This window comes from Cynoglossus semilaevis, chromosome 10 (assembly GCF_000523025.1).
Source record: "Cynoglossus semilaevis isolate Cse_v1.0 chromosome 10, Cse_v1.0, whole genome shotgun sequence".
Classification (NCBI taxonomy): domain Eukaryota; kingdom Metazoa; phylum Chordata; class Actinopteri; order Pleuronectiformes; family Cynoglossidae; genus Cynoglossus; species Cynoglossus semilaevis.
This window is the reverse complement of record NC_024316.1, coordinates 6410285-6427697: the sequence shown is the minus strand read 5'-3', so window position 1 is coordinate 6427697 and position 17413 is coordinate 6410285. Positions and strand designations below refer to the sequence as shown.

Here is a 17413-nt window from a genome sequence, read left to right as displayed (position 1 = left end):
ATATTATTATGTGTTTTTCTGCATACTGTATTTATTTTAAAACAATAAGTAATTCTCTAACCTTCAGCCTATAACAGTTCCTGGTCGTCATCAGTGCTAATAATATTCTTGTTCTTACCAGAAAGGTTTCTCGAAAATTTCGTACAATAATACTCACATACTTCGCGTCTGTTGTTTTTACCCTATAGTTCACCAGTCGCCAGAATGAAATTTGACCATTTATTGTGATTACGGCTTCTTTTCACAGCTTCAGTTTCAGCGGATAGCCGGGTCACAACAGTAACTTACCACTGTCAAAACGATGTTTTCGAATGTATTCTCTGCAGATGTGTGGGATTTCCTAGGCTCTTTCAGCAGTGAAAAGAATATTCTTCATTCTTTTGACGTCTCCTCCATCCTCTTTAATCCCGCTTCGATTTGGGTGAGTCTGGTGGAGACGGCAGAACTCAGCGGAGAGGACCGACAGAGGAAGTTGGAGCACAACTGTCTGAGAGGAAAGAGGAACCAGAAGTTCACAGAAACAGAGTTTCACTTACACTGCCCACCCACCCCCCCCCAGCTGCATCACACCGTTTTCTATGATGACTATAATATAGCGTAGCCTAACGTTTCCCAGTACGGATATTGTTAGTACAAACCCCATTTCAACAGAGGTTTTAATATTAAAACAACCAAAAGAAAAGATTAAATGTTTGTTTAAAATGTGTTATAACACAACACATGGGCGAGCGGAAACTATTTTTTATCGTACAGTTTATAAACAAATAGAAATGGACAATACAGCGGAACAACTGCCACACAGGATGCTGTGATATGTCTCTAGATATCACTCAAACTCTGCAAACAATAAAATATTCTTAGCATTTCTTTTCACAGCAGTAGTTCATTCAGCATGTCAAAGTGCAGCTGCAGCCCGCTGGTAAACTACTACAGTATTATGCCTTATTTGCTACTATTAGCTGAGGTTCTTTTTGGTCTTATAACAATCGTTATGTTGCTATCCCCGCAGTTCAAGGGGTCACTCCTGTTCGTTACTAGGTAATCTGATAATCAAGTGACCCCTGGAAATGTTAGCTGTATGACATTTCCAGACTCACTCAGCCTCAGTCCTTAGCAGAGATGGGTAGAGAAGCCAAAAATTGTACTGAAGTAAAAGTACTGTTACTTAAGAATAATATTACTCAAGTGAAGTAATATAATACTTTAAAAAATAAGATAAAACAAATTCATTAAATACTTTAAAATAATATTTAGGTAAATGCAAGTTCTTCAATAAAAATACAAATAATACAAAGAAATAATACATAAAAGAGTACTTAAAAATAATATTAAATATCAGTATAGCCTAATGTAGCAGAGTAAGAGTACTGTGTCTTCTTCATAAATCTACTCAAGTAAAAGTAAAAGGATAATGATTTAAAACTACTCCTAGAAGTATTTTATTTTGAAAAACTTAAGTAACTCAAGTAACTGTAACAGAGTAAATGTAACTTGTTACTACCCACTACTGGTCCTAAGTGTGATGTAGTGTTCTATTGTCTGAAAAGCATAGAACTCAAATTACAGTGTACGGGAAAGTGTAAAATTGAGACTGTTCCTTTATTTACCTCTGTCGCTAAAACACCACAAGCAATTCAGCTGTGCTGAGCTGATGTTTGGATCAATGCAATGGGTGTGGGATGTGACAAACACGTTTACATATTTAGCAGAGTGTTCTAAACGTTAAGACAGTCATTCTTTTTCGAGGTGCAGTTGTGAGAGCAGCCAGAGGGAACCGTAAAGTAAAAACAAAAGCTTAAAATAACCTCATTTGATATATATATGTATATATATATACATATATATATATATATATATATATACATATAAATGTGTGTATGTATATATATATATATATATATATATATAAATGTGTGTATGTATATATATATGGTTTGGACCATGTATTCCAAATCCTTGAAATGTACCAAACAGTCAGTGTTATTAAGCCAACTAAATCACCTTTTTCCTTTTCCGATGCTCTGTGTGAACTTTCACCACTGAGTGAAGTGAAAGTGAATTGTTCTTATTGTGATACTCCACACCACTGCACACAATGAAACATGACTTCTACCATTAAGCCATCACCTTGGTGAGTCGTGTCTGAGAAGCCACCTCAGCTGGTGGAGTCGAACCTGCAGTGACGACCACATGGCGTTGAGAACTACACAAAACAATAACCTGAGGAAAACTGAGTGTGGGAGAGAGGTGAATATATACCCAGGACATCAGGTGACGCCAGTGAGACTAATGACAGAGACACAGGTGACTGTGATGACACTGATTAGCTCCACACAGAGGAGAAAAAGGGGAGACAAACAAACACGCTCTAAATATAATAAAATAAAATTAATAAAATTAAAAAAAGAAGAAAAAAAGTGTGAATATGTAGAGATTTAAATTATTTTTTTAATAAAAATAAAATAAAAAAAAATGTATTGATGTGTGGCCAAAATAAAGTTGAGGCAACAAATATGAGCTAATGAAGTTAATGAGACACTGTACAAAAAAAAGAAAGAAAAGAAAACCTCCAACTCAATGACAAACTTTTGTTTGTTTCTCCATCACACCACATTATTTTTACTATGTTCTAAGACAGATGGTGTAATTTTCTGTTTCCCAAAACAAAAATCTGAGTTCTTTCCTCTGAGGAACTTATGCCACTCTTGGTGTGTGTGAATCACGCAACAGGCCGTGCTACAGACGCAGGTTTATTGTCAGCAGAAGTGCATGAATCAACTCACATCAGTAACATACAGTTGTAGATTAAAACAAGTGGGATGACATCACAGAGTAACATGTCATACAACTTGAATGATATGTACATGTTGTAAAAGTGCTGACACCTGAGCAACTGCAGTGGCGTTAAAGAGACATTAGGGAAATGCGGTGTTAGACGTGTAAAAAAGGAAAAGCGCAAATGTTTCGACAAACAAACATACGTTTTACGTTATCAAAGTAAAATATTGACAGACTGTCTGGTTATTTGGGGTTCTCCAAAATATATATATATAAAAAAACAACAATAAAAAACAAACATAAAAAAAACACTAAAAAAAAGATAAAAATGTTGTCCTGGAAAATTCATATGTCTCTTTAAATTTCAGTATATTTATTTTTTCAATTTTTTCTGTTAACAGTGACAGTGAAAACCTCTCTCTCTCTCGCTCTCTCTCAGACACACATACACTAAGAAGTGTACCAACTTTTCTGAAAATTAAGTTTTTGCCCCATTATTAGACCAAACTGACACTTTGACCACACAGTGCTGGCACCCATTTAGGTTCATCCATCCATTCATTCTCATCAGCAGTCTCCATGACCACCACCCAAATCACAGTGCACCGTACCAACCCCCCTGAACCTTCCTGTGGGTGGTCAGTCCACTGGAAGGTACCAACCACCCTAACAGGGATTTGAACTTGCCCAGGAGGTGAACCCTGGGGTTCCACACCAATGACAGAGACATTGCATCTGGGCCAAAGCGCCACGATAGTGATAGTGATAGTCACAATTACAATCACAACTATTTACGTTACATTTTGTAAAAAATTGTATTTGTTATGACTGTTATGTTATGTAATAAGTTATGAAAGAATATATATTAAAGTTGTTAAATGGGCAGTATTTGTTGTGTTTTATTGGGTTAAAAAGACACAAAGAATTGATATCAGTATCGATGTTGATACAGTTGATACAGATGATTCAGTATCTTTGCCTCTGGGCCAAAGCGCCACCTGACAGAAGATTAAATTAGTTATTACATTTGTGAGTTATATTATAATATATAAGTCACTAAGTCATTCTCCTCATCTGCCCATGTCAACACAAGCTACCATAGGCTCAAGTTGAAATGTAACACTTGAGAAACATGTGCACTTGAGACCAAAAAAAGGGGAAGAGGAACAAGTTTTTTCTCTGTTTTTTAAATGTACTGAGGGAAAACGAGGGTGTGGGCAGGGGATAAAAATAACCAGGCAGTGAGAGCAATGCCAGGAAAGAGAAATAACTGTAAGTACTACACCAGCGATGTCATTTGATAACTTCGTAGAACAAAGACTAAACCACAGCAAATAAGAACCAAACACTGGCTGGTTTGAAACAAAGGGTCAGTGAATAAATGACAGAAAACCAAATTAAAGTATTGTTAGCTTATCGCAGCTCAGTGTTTAAAGGTTGGCCTAAATAGTTTACAGCTTAGACACACCCTTACGTCAAACACATTCTTAATTAAAACACGTTGATGACAAAGGAAATGAGCACTTCTCATTTGTACAATGGAGATGTATGTATGTATCAGCCATGTAAAATAATCTAGTGGTTCAGAAATTTGGACGGATTCTCACACAGAGCTATGACATTATACTTTTCTTATTTATCCCACAGTCAGGAAATTCCACTGTTTGCACTGTACTTCCTCAGCATTTTCACAGTAACTACAGTGAGTTCAGCAGAGTTGTGTCTCGATCAGTTGTTGGCCATTGCTGTAGTTTTATAGTTAGACAAAATGAGAATCCGGTGAGGTCTGAAACTGCTGTTCAATGCTAGAATAAAGTAGGTAACACATGACACCTTAGGGATTACATTTTTGGCCACGAACAAAATATACAATATAAACAGTATGTACATTACAGGAATTAAGTTTTAACAAAGAAAGTTTATAGCCTTAGAAAAATACAGATTGATGTCCTACAGTGAATCCCCCTCTTTTTTAAATACCGCAATAACAACCATATCAGAACCAGTGTATACATTTATTGTCCAGGCTGACAGAGGTCAAAGCCTTGGACAGAAAACGCAAGAGGGAAAAGCTCAGATGAAGAAAGTGTCAGGGGAAGTTTTGTAACAAATTGCCTCTTAACATACATTCACTAAGTATGAATGACTGGCGTGGTTGTATTTTGAAATTTTGTGAAAATTGTTAGATTATGAAATTGTGCAATTCTGTGTTTTCCCGTATACTTTGAATTATTACAATGTAAATACAGGGGTATACAGGTGTAAAAGGATTCTTTCTCCGTTGTTGTTGGTGTTTTTTTTATTTTATGTATATTTTTTGCGTATTACACTGACCCCAGCTTCCTAAACGCTGATCTCAGTGACGTAGCGTCACCGTCTTTTGCTGCGTCTCTTCACCACAGCTTACTTCATTGTGTGTGTCTGTGAAAAACAAAAAAAACCCAAAAACAAAACATGTTTGTTAACCATATTCCATTCGGATTAAATAATCGGCAAATGGGAATGATTGATGTTTCCCAGTGTAGGGCAATTTTCTAGACTGTATTTTCAAATCTTGGTCCATTTTCTTTTTAAAATCTAACAGCATAATTTCAGTCACAAACCTGTAAACCAACTTTTTGTACCTATTCACAAAACGTTGGCAGAGGATTAAACCATAGACCACCTTTAGACTAATATCTGAAGACTATAAAAATAAATGCTGTTCTGGTTGTAATATCTCTACTGACCAATAAGTGGCAGTAAGTACGCTGTATGGTTTCCAGTAACTTTTAAACACCTAGGGCATATCCTCAAATTTATATACTTTTTAAGTTATGACATAATATTCTGTGACCAGCTGCCTTTGTCTTTGCAGAGTGTCCCTAAGAAGTCCCCTAATCTCCACATCTGCACACTGCTCCTACAAATTAACTCAAAGAGAGGAGTGGGGACAGGAAGTAGGGTCAAAAGGTTGAGGCAAAGGCCTGAATGTCGATGTGATACCTACTGTCCGTGTCTGAATCTCGGTCAGTTTCTGTCTCCACTGATGCTCTCTTCCTTTTGCAGCCTTGGCTGCTCTCGTGCCCCGACATGCTCGACTTGTCGTCCTGCTCGTCTGAGCTACTTCCTGGTTCAACTGCTGATGATGTTGTTGACTAGAGGTGCAAAAAAAATATTTTTTTTTGCCTTTATTTTACACAATACCAGAACCGGAAACCGTGCATGTATTGTATTTTTTACATGTATTTTTCTTTTGTGAATCTGATGAACATACCTTGCCTTTGGATGACAGGGATTCATGCTTTTGCAGAGAATTCAGAGTCTCCAGTACTACTACTGTTACAGAAACCAGACAGGCGTAAGTGTTGAAAAAAGCAGAGAATTAAAAAAACACATTTGACTTGACAGGTTTCTCACCTGGACGTAATGATATGGTGAGGACAGGCACCCGTTTCTCCCCATTCTTCTCTGTCTTTTCTTTCATCTCTGTTTTCTCCTCCTGATCTCCAGTCACCTGCTGTGATGACGCACACCTTTTAGGGTAACTCATTATTGTAAAGGCTTTTGTGCTGCAGCACTCCTTCCCATTAACTTTAATAAAATTGAACTGATCCATTTATGTCATGTGATAGTGATAGTCCATCCATCCATCCATTTTCATCCGCTTATCCATTACCGGGTCGCAGGGGCAGCAGTCTCCACCCAAATCACACTGCACCGTACCAACCCCCCTGAACCTTCCTGCTGGTGGTGAGTCCACTGGAAGGTATTAACCACCCTAACAGGGATTCGAACTTGCCCAGGAGGTGAACCCTGGAGGTCCACACCAATGACAGAGACATTGCATCTGGGCCAAAGCGCCACGATAGTGATAGTGATAGTCACAATTACAATCACAACTATTTACGTTACATTTTGTAAAAAATTGTATTTGTTATGACTGTTATGTTATGTAATAAGTTATGAAAGAATATATATTAAAGTTGTTAAATGGGCAGTATTTGTTGTGTTTTATTGGGTTAAAAAGACACAAAGAATTGATATCAGTATCGATGTTGATACAGTTGATACAGATGATTCAGTATCGTACCAAATCAAAAATTCTGGTATCATCTATCACTTTTTAGTTTGGCCCAATCAAAAAGTTACTTTATAGCATTATGTCTAGCTGTTGAAGGGGTTTATGGGTAATAAACGGTCATTCTCTTCTTCCTTTGGCTGCTTGTTGATTATCAGGTTTACATTTTTTAATCCTCTCCTGTTACGGTCAGTTCCCTTTGGAATTTCTATAAAATACACATTTGTTGTTTGTTTTAATGTCTCTATAGACACCTGCACTGACACACCACTACGTTAGGGGCAATTCAAAAAAGTTATACAGTTTCTGGAATTAAAATAACAATATGTTTAACAGTTAGTGCAAAAACCACAAAAGTTCAATTAAGATGCTGTTGTACATTTTAATTTAGATAACGGAGTTGGATAGATTTTCTGTCAAAGTGATGTTTTTCGAATTGGGTCAACTAATGAAAAAAGGAGGTCTTGCTGGAAGAACTCAATTATTTTTGTTGCCCTAACTTTAACTTTATTTCTCCTAAAATGGGAGGCCATCCTTTTGGTTATAGTTGAAACAACAACAAACTACATTTCACAGTGTAGGGTGTGACCATACCTTGTGGTTATGATCACTAGTGGACTCCTCGTCCTGGTGTTTGACTGATGATGTAAATGAGGATGATGAGGAGAGAGAGACGGGTGAGGGTGAAGACACTATTATGTGTGTTGGAGTGTTTGCTGAAGACGCCGTGTCAGGACTCTTCTGTATTCTCTCTCTACTTTGAACGGCCAGGGGCGACTCGTTTCTTTTCGGTGTGACGTTAAACCAAGACTTCCCACGATCTGAAAGGTCCAGAGGACCCTCACAAGTCTCTTTAAGTTGTTCAGACGCACCTTCAGCCTTCACCGGTTTCATTTCTTCCTTCTCCTGGGGCTTAACTTGACTGCCGGGGTATTCTGGCAGATTCCTGAACCTAAACACCACGGTCGGCTCCTTCGTTGTGGCTGGAGGGGGGCTGTTTTGGAGCCAGGGAGGACCAAACCCCTGCCTTCTGGAGCTGACATGTTGGTTTGTCGGTAAAAGGTTGGGAAAGTGTGGCACGTTTGGTTTGGGAGCCGACGGCCTCACCTGGTTAGCGCTTGCCGCGGCCGCTGTCACCCAGTCAGAGGATTCTGAGAGAGGCCACGGGAGGCCGTGGGGAGTGCCTCTAATGGGTTGAGGACGACAGGGGACAGGGGTGTGGAGAACATGTCGATTTCCTCCAAATGTTGAGGATGAAGAAGTCTTCAGTAGAAGAGCTTGAGGGGAGAGAGACATTCGCTGGTCTAGGCCTTCCATTCTATGAGGCCTAGGTTTGGAGAAACGGATCAGTGTTTAACATATGTCAGACTGATCAAAATAAGGAGCCATCTAAAAATAGAGTTTTGTCTTGAGAGACACAATGACGGTCTGTAGTAATAATAACTTCACAGTATAGAAAAACTACACAAAGAAGACCGACGCTAAAACTGAGTTTGTCTTTTTTACTTTAAAGTCCAAACTCCAGTCAGTGTTGAGTCGATTAAAGCTTTAAACTAGACTTCAGTGTCAGTCCTGTGAGTTCAGTACATCACACCAATGACAGCACATCTTGTTCACCTTCTCTCTCCAGTCCGTGCTGCACTGTGGTCTGTCTTCCAAGGTTGCTGGGAGATATTTGGCAGTGCGAGAGGCTTATAAGTCTCCTGGGAGAATGGAGAAAAACAAAAGGCAAAACAACATTAATCTAGAGAAAAAAAAAAAACAATAACAACATTTTTTATCCAAACTTGGTCATAAAATCCCACACATAAAATGCACATTTCTAAAAAAATCCCATCTTACAAAAGGGCTAGGGTAAATGTTGTTATGTAAGCATTTCAACACATATTTAACTGTTCAACTTTAACTAGAAACTTACACAGTTGGCCCTGCGCATCGCCCTCTGTTGTCGATGTTCATGTTCTGTGGGGAAAGAAAAATAAAAACTATAAAACCTGGGAAAGTCTGGTCTTTATTTTAACATCAAACTGGACAGACAAACGTATCTCTCTGCCCTCACCATCAGATCTTTGCTCTCTGTCTGATTTCAAAACGTCACAGTCTGGATGCAGGCTGATGGGCTTGAGCGCAGCCTCGATGATGGAGGAAGGTGAAAAATCAGGGGAGCTGCTTGATTTGACTTCAGTTTTGTGTGACGAGTGGTCACCGGGACAGCTGACCGCAAAAAAACAAACAGTAGGTGAACCTGATTGTTAACTTACAGTACAAGTCAACATTTTCTGCTGTTGTTTTGACTGATATCATTATGGATATAGGAGCGATCATGTGATCCAACCCAGCTAGAGTGGTAATCTTAATCATAAATTCTACGTTCTAAGTATTAGTGCACAAAATATAAACACATTTGCAATGCAACATGAATCATGAGGAATTGTAAAAACTGGATCCGATATTCAGGATTGGTATTGATCCGATTGTTAGGATCAAACATCGCAAAAACAAAACCCCAGATATAGCTAGTCTGATATGATACCTAAGCCCAAATGCTCAACTTAACTTTGCACTACATGCTGCGAACAGGGACACTATCACCTCAGCAACAGCAGCCCGTGGTATGCTAGAGTAGAAGAACAGTTTTGGACTGATTTTTGCAACATGTATATGTATGTATGTATGTATGTATGTATAAGTTGCTGTATTGGTATCGGTATTGGAAATAAAAACGTTGTATCGAGCCATCCCTAGAATCAACCCAGGCAAAAAATCCCTCAAACATTATAAACTATAAATTAAGCTTTGAGTCAGCCTTATGCTAAAATGAAGACTTATTTCCTGAGTAAGAAACACAATGTTTAACCTGGTGTGTTAGACTTGTAATGATATTTTGAGCATTTTGAGTACACTCTTGCATTGTAACAGCCTGCATTGTTAGTTTTGTTTTTTTAACAGCTGGTTGTCCTGTGGATTATACACAAAGACAGTACTCAACTCAGAAGCTACTTAATTCTTACACTATGTACCGTGTACTTACTCCAGAGCTGCTCTTAAGGTCATGATTTCATCCTGTTGTCTGTTGTTTTCTTTTTTTAGGTTCGTAATTTCCGCAACTACAAAAAGCCCAAGACACAATCAGAACACATCAGAATTAATTACAAAAAAAAAAACAACAACCAAAGGCCAATATAAAATAATACCCTAATATGACATAAGACTGAACTTCACCCATTTGTGAGATGCGCTGAAGGTTCTGTATCTGTGAAGCTCCAAATCCCTGCTGCTCCCTGTTGGCAAACTCCTCAGTCACTGTACACCTGTCACACAAGCCTGCTCTCAACCTGCGCACATTAACACACACACCGAAATAATGACAATAATTAGCTTTAATAAAACCAAGGAGTGATCAAGTGATTGTTTGGGAAGGAAGTAAAATAACTATTACACTTTTACAAATGCTAAAACTAGTGACTGTAAACTTTTCTAATAAGCAAATAGAGACAACAATATGAATACAAATCCCTAAATGTGGATTAAGTTTTATGAGAGTTGGATTAAAAAAAAACTAAATCCTACTTATATGGGTCCTACTCCCATCTCATGAAGGGTGAGCTATCTGATACAAGAATAGTTGTGCAACCTCCTCTGACAGTGAATAAACATTTAACGTCATGTAGCCTAAAAATAATCTCTTACATTTCAGATATAGGCTCAACTGCCATTACTACAAAGCGACCTGAAATAAAGGAATGTTTAAAAAGCCTTTGAGTAAAGTTCTGGTTTCTGAGGGCTAGCTTTGGTTGATGGTTGTGTCCCAAATTCCACTTACCATTCACTGGAATTTTTTCATAGTAGTAAATATGAATCATGTGGAATGTCTGTGGCCCATACAGGTTAAACCAGGCATGGGCAAACTAAGGCCCGGGGGCCGGATGTGGCCCGTTCAGCTTTTTAATCTGGCCTTCCAAACTTTTCCAAATTATATAATTTATTTATATTATCATTATACTGCTGCCCTTTCCCTGCAATACTCTTGTTTCCCCAATAGATGGTGTAGAAAATGATAAAAACATTTTAGCATGTTAGCCTTTATGCATGACTTTTACAGGTCATTTATCTCAGTTCACATCTATCTGCTCCTGACCCGGCCCCCCTGTTCAATTTTAGGACAATTGAGGGCCGCAAGTCAAAAGTTTGCCCACGCCTGGGTCAAACCAACAGACACATGGCTGGAATTCTAAACTATATCGTCTCATTAAGACCCCCCTTCTAACTTCACACAAAGCATAGCATTTGTACCTGTTCTCCAGTGTCTTGATGTTCTCTGTTAGCAACCGTTGCTGTTCTTTCATTTGCTGGTTCCTGGTGAACAATTCCTCCATTCGCTTTGTATCACTGTTTGAAGAAAAAAAAAAGCAAAGAAACACAAACAAATCAGTGAGGAACTCAGACTTCAGCTACTGACAGAGGTAGGATTTCCTGCATGCGTTAAATAACTAGGCACATTTTAGGAGGAATCTTTTTTTTCTATTATTTTGTAAGGTAACATCAGTGAGACAGGGCTGATGGTCCTCAGTAAATGCAACAACTAGACTCTGATCTCACCAATAACTACCTCTTGAAGAAAACAGGCTATTGATACAGTGATAAAGTCAGTCCATTTCAATTTCTTTTCACATTAGTATACAGGAGACCAGGGACTTATAGGTAAAATAGAGATTTTTTTATGATAAGTTGAAAAAAGAAAAGCTCATTAAGTTTTTTTTTTCTAACTGTCATAGTCTGTCATTCAGTAGCCCAGTAGACCTTCTTACAATATTTAGCAAAAATAAATGAATAAACTTAATGCGTTATTATTTATCCGTTGTGTCAGGAACTTTTTAAGATTGTGTTCTGCAGCAGCTTATTTTGTCTCCAATTTCTTCTATGGCAACAGAAGACAAAGGCTCTGTGATTCAGGAGCAGAGTGAATAACTTGTTACAACAGGAGACCTGTAAAGCCAGCCTGGTCCACAAAGAAGTCAGGTCATAGCAATTCTCAAAGAGGTTTGTCTGAAGGGAAACCTGTTTATCTGCACAGTGTTGTCTCACAGAAAACTAAAACAAAGAAACAAACAAACACTTACCAACCCTTCTTGTTAGAGAGCTCTTGAACCTTCCCCTGCCAGCCTAGAGGAAAGAAAATATATAATTATGAAAGACAATTCTCCAATTAAATTATGTTCTATCCTGCAGTCACTGTTGAGAACTTCCACTCACCATCCACTTCTCGCTCGTGGACCTCCCGCAGTTTGTGGAGCAGGTCATTAAAGCTCTCCATTTCTACAGCAATGATGTGTGACCTTGAGTCTGGAGGTGAAAAAAGTAAAAAGTGAAATCATGTCAAATAAGTGAAACATACAAACCCCATTCTTTAAAATATAAATATTAATTGGTTAAAAAATCCAAAATTCAACAGGAAGTTAAAGCCAGTCTTCCCAGTGGCTAAGCTCTGTTTACACAGTGAAGTAAGAGTGATAAAAACATAACATTTTTGGGTATTCTCCAGATATCAAGATTAAATTATGTCTTGATTGATCCTACAGTGGGGGAGTTGTTGTTCTCAACAGCAGATCTGCTGCAGGTTGGCCAACAGAACGGGCCAGGTATGTGGTTCCTCTGGGACTCGAACCCAGGACCTTCTATGTGAAAGGCAGATGTAAAAACCACTGCAGTATGGAACCACCAAAATTGAAATCCCAAAATAGTTCCACAATGGAGAAATATCTGGTGTCAGTCCTTGCAAGTCAAAGATTACCACACAAGAGGCGGTTCCTCTGGGGCTCGAACCCAGGACCTTCTGCATGTAAGGCAGATGTGTGTACAACAGTAACAGTTGTGCAGATTTCCCAAGACAACCCTTTGCCCGTGAGCTTGACTGCATTTGACGCAACACAAAATTCTCGGTAAACGGTAAATCAGTTGGTAAGTATGCAGGCGTTATACCCCGCAGGTTACCTGTTCGTCTCACAACAGGGAGTGTCGCTGCTGCAGTGTACTCTCACAAGTTGCGTCTTTTTTTTCTTTTTTTTTAAAAATGTGGCTGTAGAATTCGTTGTCATATTGTGAATCATTAAAACATGTTGGGCCGGTCCTTCCAGGTCTTTTGTTAAACTCAGGCTTGCAGTGACATGGAGTTGTTTAATCAGATAATGAAACTGCATGTTGTGTGCATAATGTGTGTATTTGGGTGCATACATATATGTGTGTGTGTGTGTGGGAATGTGTCTAATGTATTATTTTGTCACGGTGTCTCTTTTTAAAACCATCTTCACACACAATGAAGGGTTGTTGTTTTTTTTTTTGTTTGTTTGTTTTTGTTTTTTGATTTTTTAGATGATCTGTATTGTTGCCCTGGAATAAAAAAGTGAAACGAATGTGTGTGTCACTTTCTGTCTTCTGTCACTGAGAGATGCATGTGAACACAACACACACCTTTAAACAGAAAAGAGAACACTGAACAGATATTGAGTATTTTAATCATTGCAGATTTGGTTCCCACTCAACGTGTCGGGATACGTCGAGTGAGTCGTTGTTCAGATCACCTGAACAGAGCAAGAAAAGACCTGTCTGGATTTATGTGCCTGCTGTGCTATCTCAAGATCATTATTCACGCACGCACACGCTCACATGCACACACACACACACGAGCACAAACACAGCTTGGCTGACAACGATTCGTGACAGGATCCTGCGTTGGCTGTATTCTGTATTCTGACTGAAATGTAATTAGAGACTTTTGAATCAGGTTTTGGTCCTGGTTAGAATTAAGTGTTCCTGGGACTCAGTAAAAGTGGACACTGTTACAGGTGTGCACAATCACACACACACGTTGGCCACACATGGCTCTTTGTTCTAATGAGGAGACGGACTGTGGCTACAGCTAACAGACTTTGAAACTGATCCATAACCAGACCATATAAGGCTTTACTTTACCATTATTCTAAAACAAGGTCAAATATCAAACATGGTTTCTCACCAGCACTGTCATCACCTAATATAAAGTAACACATGTACATACACACCCTCTTACGTACCGCGACCTAACACTAATGCTAATTATCGTACAAATGATAGCCCTTAGCATTAGCCTATCCCTAGGTTTACTCAAATTCCAAGCCTGGAGCCTCACAAGTGGCCTTCAGATGTTAGCCAATCACAGCTCAACGACCTTGAAACATTTGAATACCTTCACATGTGCACAAATACGGATTGTCAAAATGTAATCCCAGTCTGTACACATATTCTTCTCTTGAGATTTTTGAGGGCCGCCAATTAAAGACATGTTGCACATCCTGGAAATGAATATTGTTACACAGAGAGTTTCTAAGTTCTAAGTGAACACTGCCATAATAGCCAAATGTAAATATAAGGAAAGGAAAGTAACATTGTCATTGTGACACAGCACACCAAATATGACCTCTGTTTCTAACCCATCACCATAGTCAGCAGAGGGCAGCTTTGAGCACCTCAGTGGTGCACTTGAACTTGAAATCTTCTGGGCCCAAGTCCGCTTCCTTAACCACTAAGCCATCACTGCCCCAAAAATGTTATGTGCTCTACCATGTTGGAGCTAAAAGTACAGAATGATTATCTCTGATGAGCTTGTCCTAAAACACCTCCCATCCTGTGGGACGTTTTTCATTTGATTGACTCCAATGCTGTCAAGGAAAACTTTATTGTATCACCAGAACCAGTCCAGTTCAATCAAACTCCACCCTGTGCACACAGAAGACAAGCTTAGCTCTAATTTGCTGATCATCGTGTGATCAATTCTTAAAAATGGGAATACGTTCAGCGCTGGACAATGCATTGTACAAGTTAATGGTCAACTGCAGAGCATTGTCTGTGAATGTGAGGCAAGCAGTGTCATCACAGGTCTGAATACAAAACAGGTCCAAAAATATGATACCACAACACACGTGCACAAATGTCCGCTTAAGGCTTTCGGAGGACAGGATTGTTATCCAGATGGCAGCTCAGTTCTCGGACTCCAGGAATTCAGCCAATTCTGGCCCTTAGGCAACAATTCACAGCCTATTTAACAGCAACTCACCTCACAAGGCCCTGGGAAGACTCTGCCAGCAGCCGTGTCCGTTTCTCTCTGATCTCAGAATGAAAGCGATAATCAGGTGGTTGGGAATGATACAGTGACAGACGGAGAAACAACATAAAAATGAAAAAGAGATAGAGACGGAGGAGAACAAGGTGAAGGAGAACGCCCCACACCCTCCCCTCTCTCTCATCTCTCCACCCCAGAAAACCAGTCAGAGCAGTTGTCCCCTTGAGCAACACAAACACAGAGGCCTGGGCAAGTTCTCCCTTGATATTCCTGTTCTGCTGAAATCCCATACAACCGGCTCAACCAGTTCCATAAAGCCATGTGTGTATACAGGCACAAAACTGAAAATAAACATTTGAAACAAAAGACTGTGCTGCGAGACTATTTCATTCAGCCAGCAAAATCCTAACATCAATCAACCTTTAACCCTCAGTGGAAAAAAAGCAATTACTAAGAAATTACATGGAGTGCTGCCAAATGTTTGGTGGAGTGTAATAATACTGCAACTCTGAGTGTGATCAGGTCAAATCACTGACCCTTTTAAATCATTTGTTAAAGGACTATACTAAATGTCACTGATGTCAATGATCAGTGGTTCCTGTCACAGAGGAATGGCAAAAAAAAAAAAACTACAAGTATGGACTACAAGTATAACGCCACATCCCCAAACAGCCTCTAGTGGACAGTTCTTTTATAACCCATTTGATTCAAACACCTGTTACCTGTTCTCTTATTTATTTTATTTATTTATTTATTTTTTTACTATGTACCTGCGTATGAACCTCTAAGCCAGGGGTGTCAAACTGATGACACGGGCTGCAAGGACAATCATAACAGAATAAAACTATAAATAACAATAAGTGCATGTTTTTCCCTTTGTTTGCATGCAAACACGTACATTTGATACTTATTATTATTTATTCACATTTAATGAAATATAATGCCCTTAAAATGCCCTTACCATGAAGTGTTTGTGTATTTTTTTATTTTTCAACATTCATCAAGTGGGCCGTATATGGTCCACGGGTCCTATGTTTGACACCCCTGCTTTAAAGCTTATCCATTTGTTTATTTGTCGAGGAACAGAATGTTCCTATTTTTCTGCTTCTTTCTCAGTACTAAATATTGTGTCAAAACTGTATGCGAGCAGGTACAGCAGGGTGCGGCCGTCTGCGACTGTGATACATGTAAATTCAGCGGTCAAAAACACGCATGATAGCAGCAGCATCACGAATGCTTGCCTTGAATACTTTATTTCCTGATTCCTAACCCAGATTCCTGGTTACTAGCATGTCACTTTCTTTATCACTGACAACATTGTTCATTTTTTTGATTGCTACCAATATCGTTGATCACCTGGCACTCCCTTGTGCCTCGGGTACGTTTTAACACTGACTTGTCCTTAACAAGAGCATTTGAGTTTACTTATTCAAGTAGTACAGCACATCCCAGAGTAAAATATTACTGCTCAAAACCTGTTCGTCTGCAGCTCAGCAGACAAGTTTATGATTCTTATCCTAGGCTCACTTTAGTTTCTATCTTTCTGCAATGTTTCTTGTATATTTCCCTCTAGAAAAAATAGGAGAGAGAATATTTAAAGCTTAAGAGAGGTCCATTGCTAATGCAAAGACTACAAACTGCAAACACCACATCAGTATTGAGAATGTTTTTATCCTGATATCATAAAATTCATAAAATGAACTGCAATGGATATCGTCCCAACGTAGGCCTGCGCTGTACTGTCGGACACGCCTTGACCTCCCCCATCTCCCCGGTCTTCTTTTGTGTTTTTACATGTTTTGTTCATACAGTGGATGGGCGTTGCTAAGTCCAAACAGAAGTGGCCCTTAAACACACAACTAGTAGCACGACTCCTGAGCAAAGGTGTGGTTAGAAGAGATTAACTAACAGAGTGCAGCAATAGATTGGTTAGTGATTTTCAGAATAAAAGAAGTTTTAAGTTCCTATGCATTTGGCTTGGGAACTTGTCGTTGATCAATTAGTTTGGTAGCATGTAGGCTAGTTTATTATGACAAAAAAAAAGTTTTGTACATTTTTTATAATTATATTTACTCGTCTTGTGTGTATTGTGTGGGAAACTCTCACTTGAAAAAACCCTCCAAACTCCCATCACATGGTTTTTGATCCCATGCATTCCCCTTAGTGGCAGCTTGCACACTTTGGGAATCCTTGCCCTAAACCCATTCAAGAATCCAAATACTTCTTATGACTCATGTAAAAGATGTTAGCCACTAGTACCAGCAAAAAAGAACAGTGGGCGATTTCAATTTATAGAGAAAAAGTATCACCAAAAAATACAAAAATATTCATTTGCAGCTTTCTGACACTGATAGTTCTCAAAATGTTCTCAGATTCGTACCGCAACCCAGCCACATATTTGCCCGAAATAAACCAAAACAGAAGGCTTTCACATCGGATACTGTACTAAACATTACCAAAAGCGTATTATATTTGTCAAA

At 38.9% G+C, this 17413-nt stretch overlaps 2 protein-coding genes across 6 annotated transcripts in view; both read right to left on the bottom strand.

Moving 5' to 3' along the window:
• hck (HCK proto-oncogene, Src family tyrosine kinase) overlaps positions 1-439 on the bottom strand; it is a 12874-nt gene extending 12435 nt beyond the window's left edge. The window contains exon 1 of the mRNA XM_025059200.1: positions 289-439. The gene's annotated coding sequence lies outside the window, so the exon portion shown is untranslated. The remainder of the gene's footprint in view (positions 1-288) is intronic.
• rbbp8l (retinoblastoma binding protein 8-like) lies at positions 387-15963 on the bottom strand. 5 transcript variants are annotated; one of them, XM_025059199.1, is made up of 14 exons: positions 14928-15789; positions 12092-12181; positions 11959-12001; positions 11132-11227; positions 10061-10173; positions 9870-9945; positions 8898-9052; positions 8757-8800; positions 8456-8541; positions 7433-8165; positions 6178-6277; positions 6035-6096; positions 5768-5915; positions 387-487 (listed from the first exon to the last, which is right to left on the bottom strand). In XM_025059199.1, the coding sequence occupies exons 2-14, from the start codon at positions 12150-12152 to the stop codon at positions 447-449; spliced, it is 1758 nt and encodes a 585-aa protein (XP_024914967.1). In that variant the 5' UTR covers positions 12153-12181; positions 14928-15789; the 3' UTR covers positions 387-446. The 5 variants fall into 5 exon arrangements, with proteins under 5 accessions (XP_024914967.1, XP_016891269.1, XP_008316627.1 ...); XM_017035780.2 differs by lacking the exon at positions 387-487 and adding an exon at positions 5059-5199 and having other exon boundaries at positions 5764-5915; positions 14928-15963; XM_008318405.2 differs by lacking the exon at positions 387-487 and adding an exon at positions 5059-5199 and having other exon boundaries at positions 14928-15963.
• Between the last annotated feature and the right edge of the window lie 1450 nt (positions 15964-17413).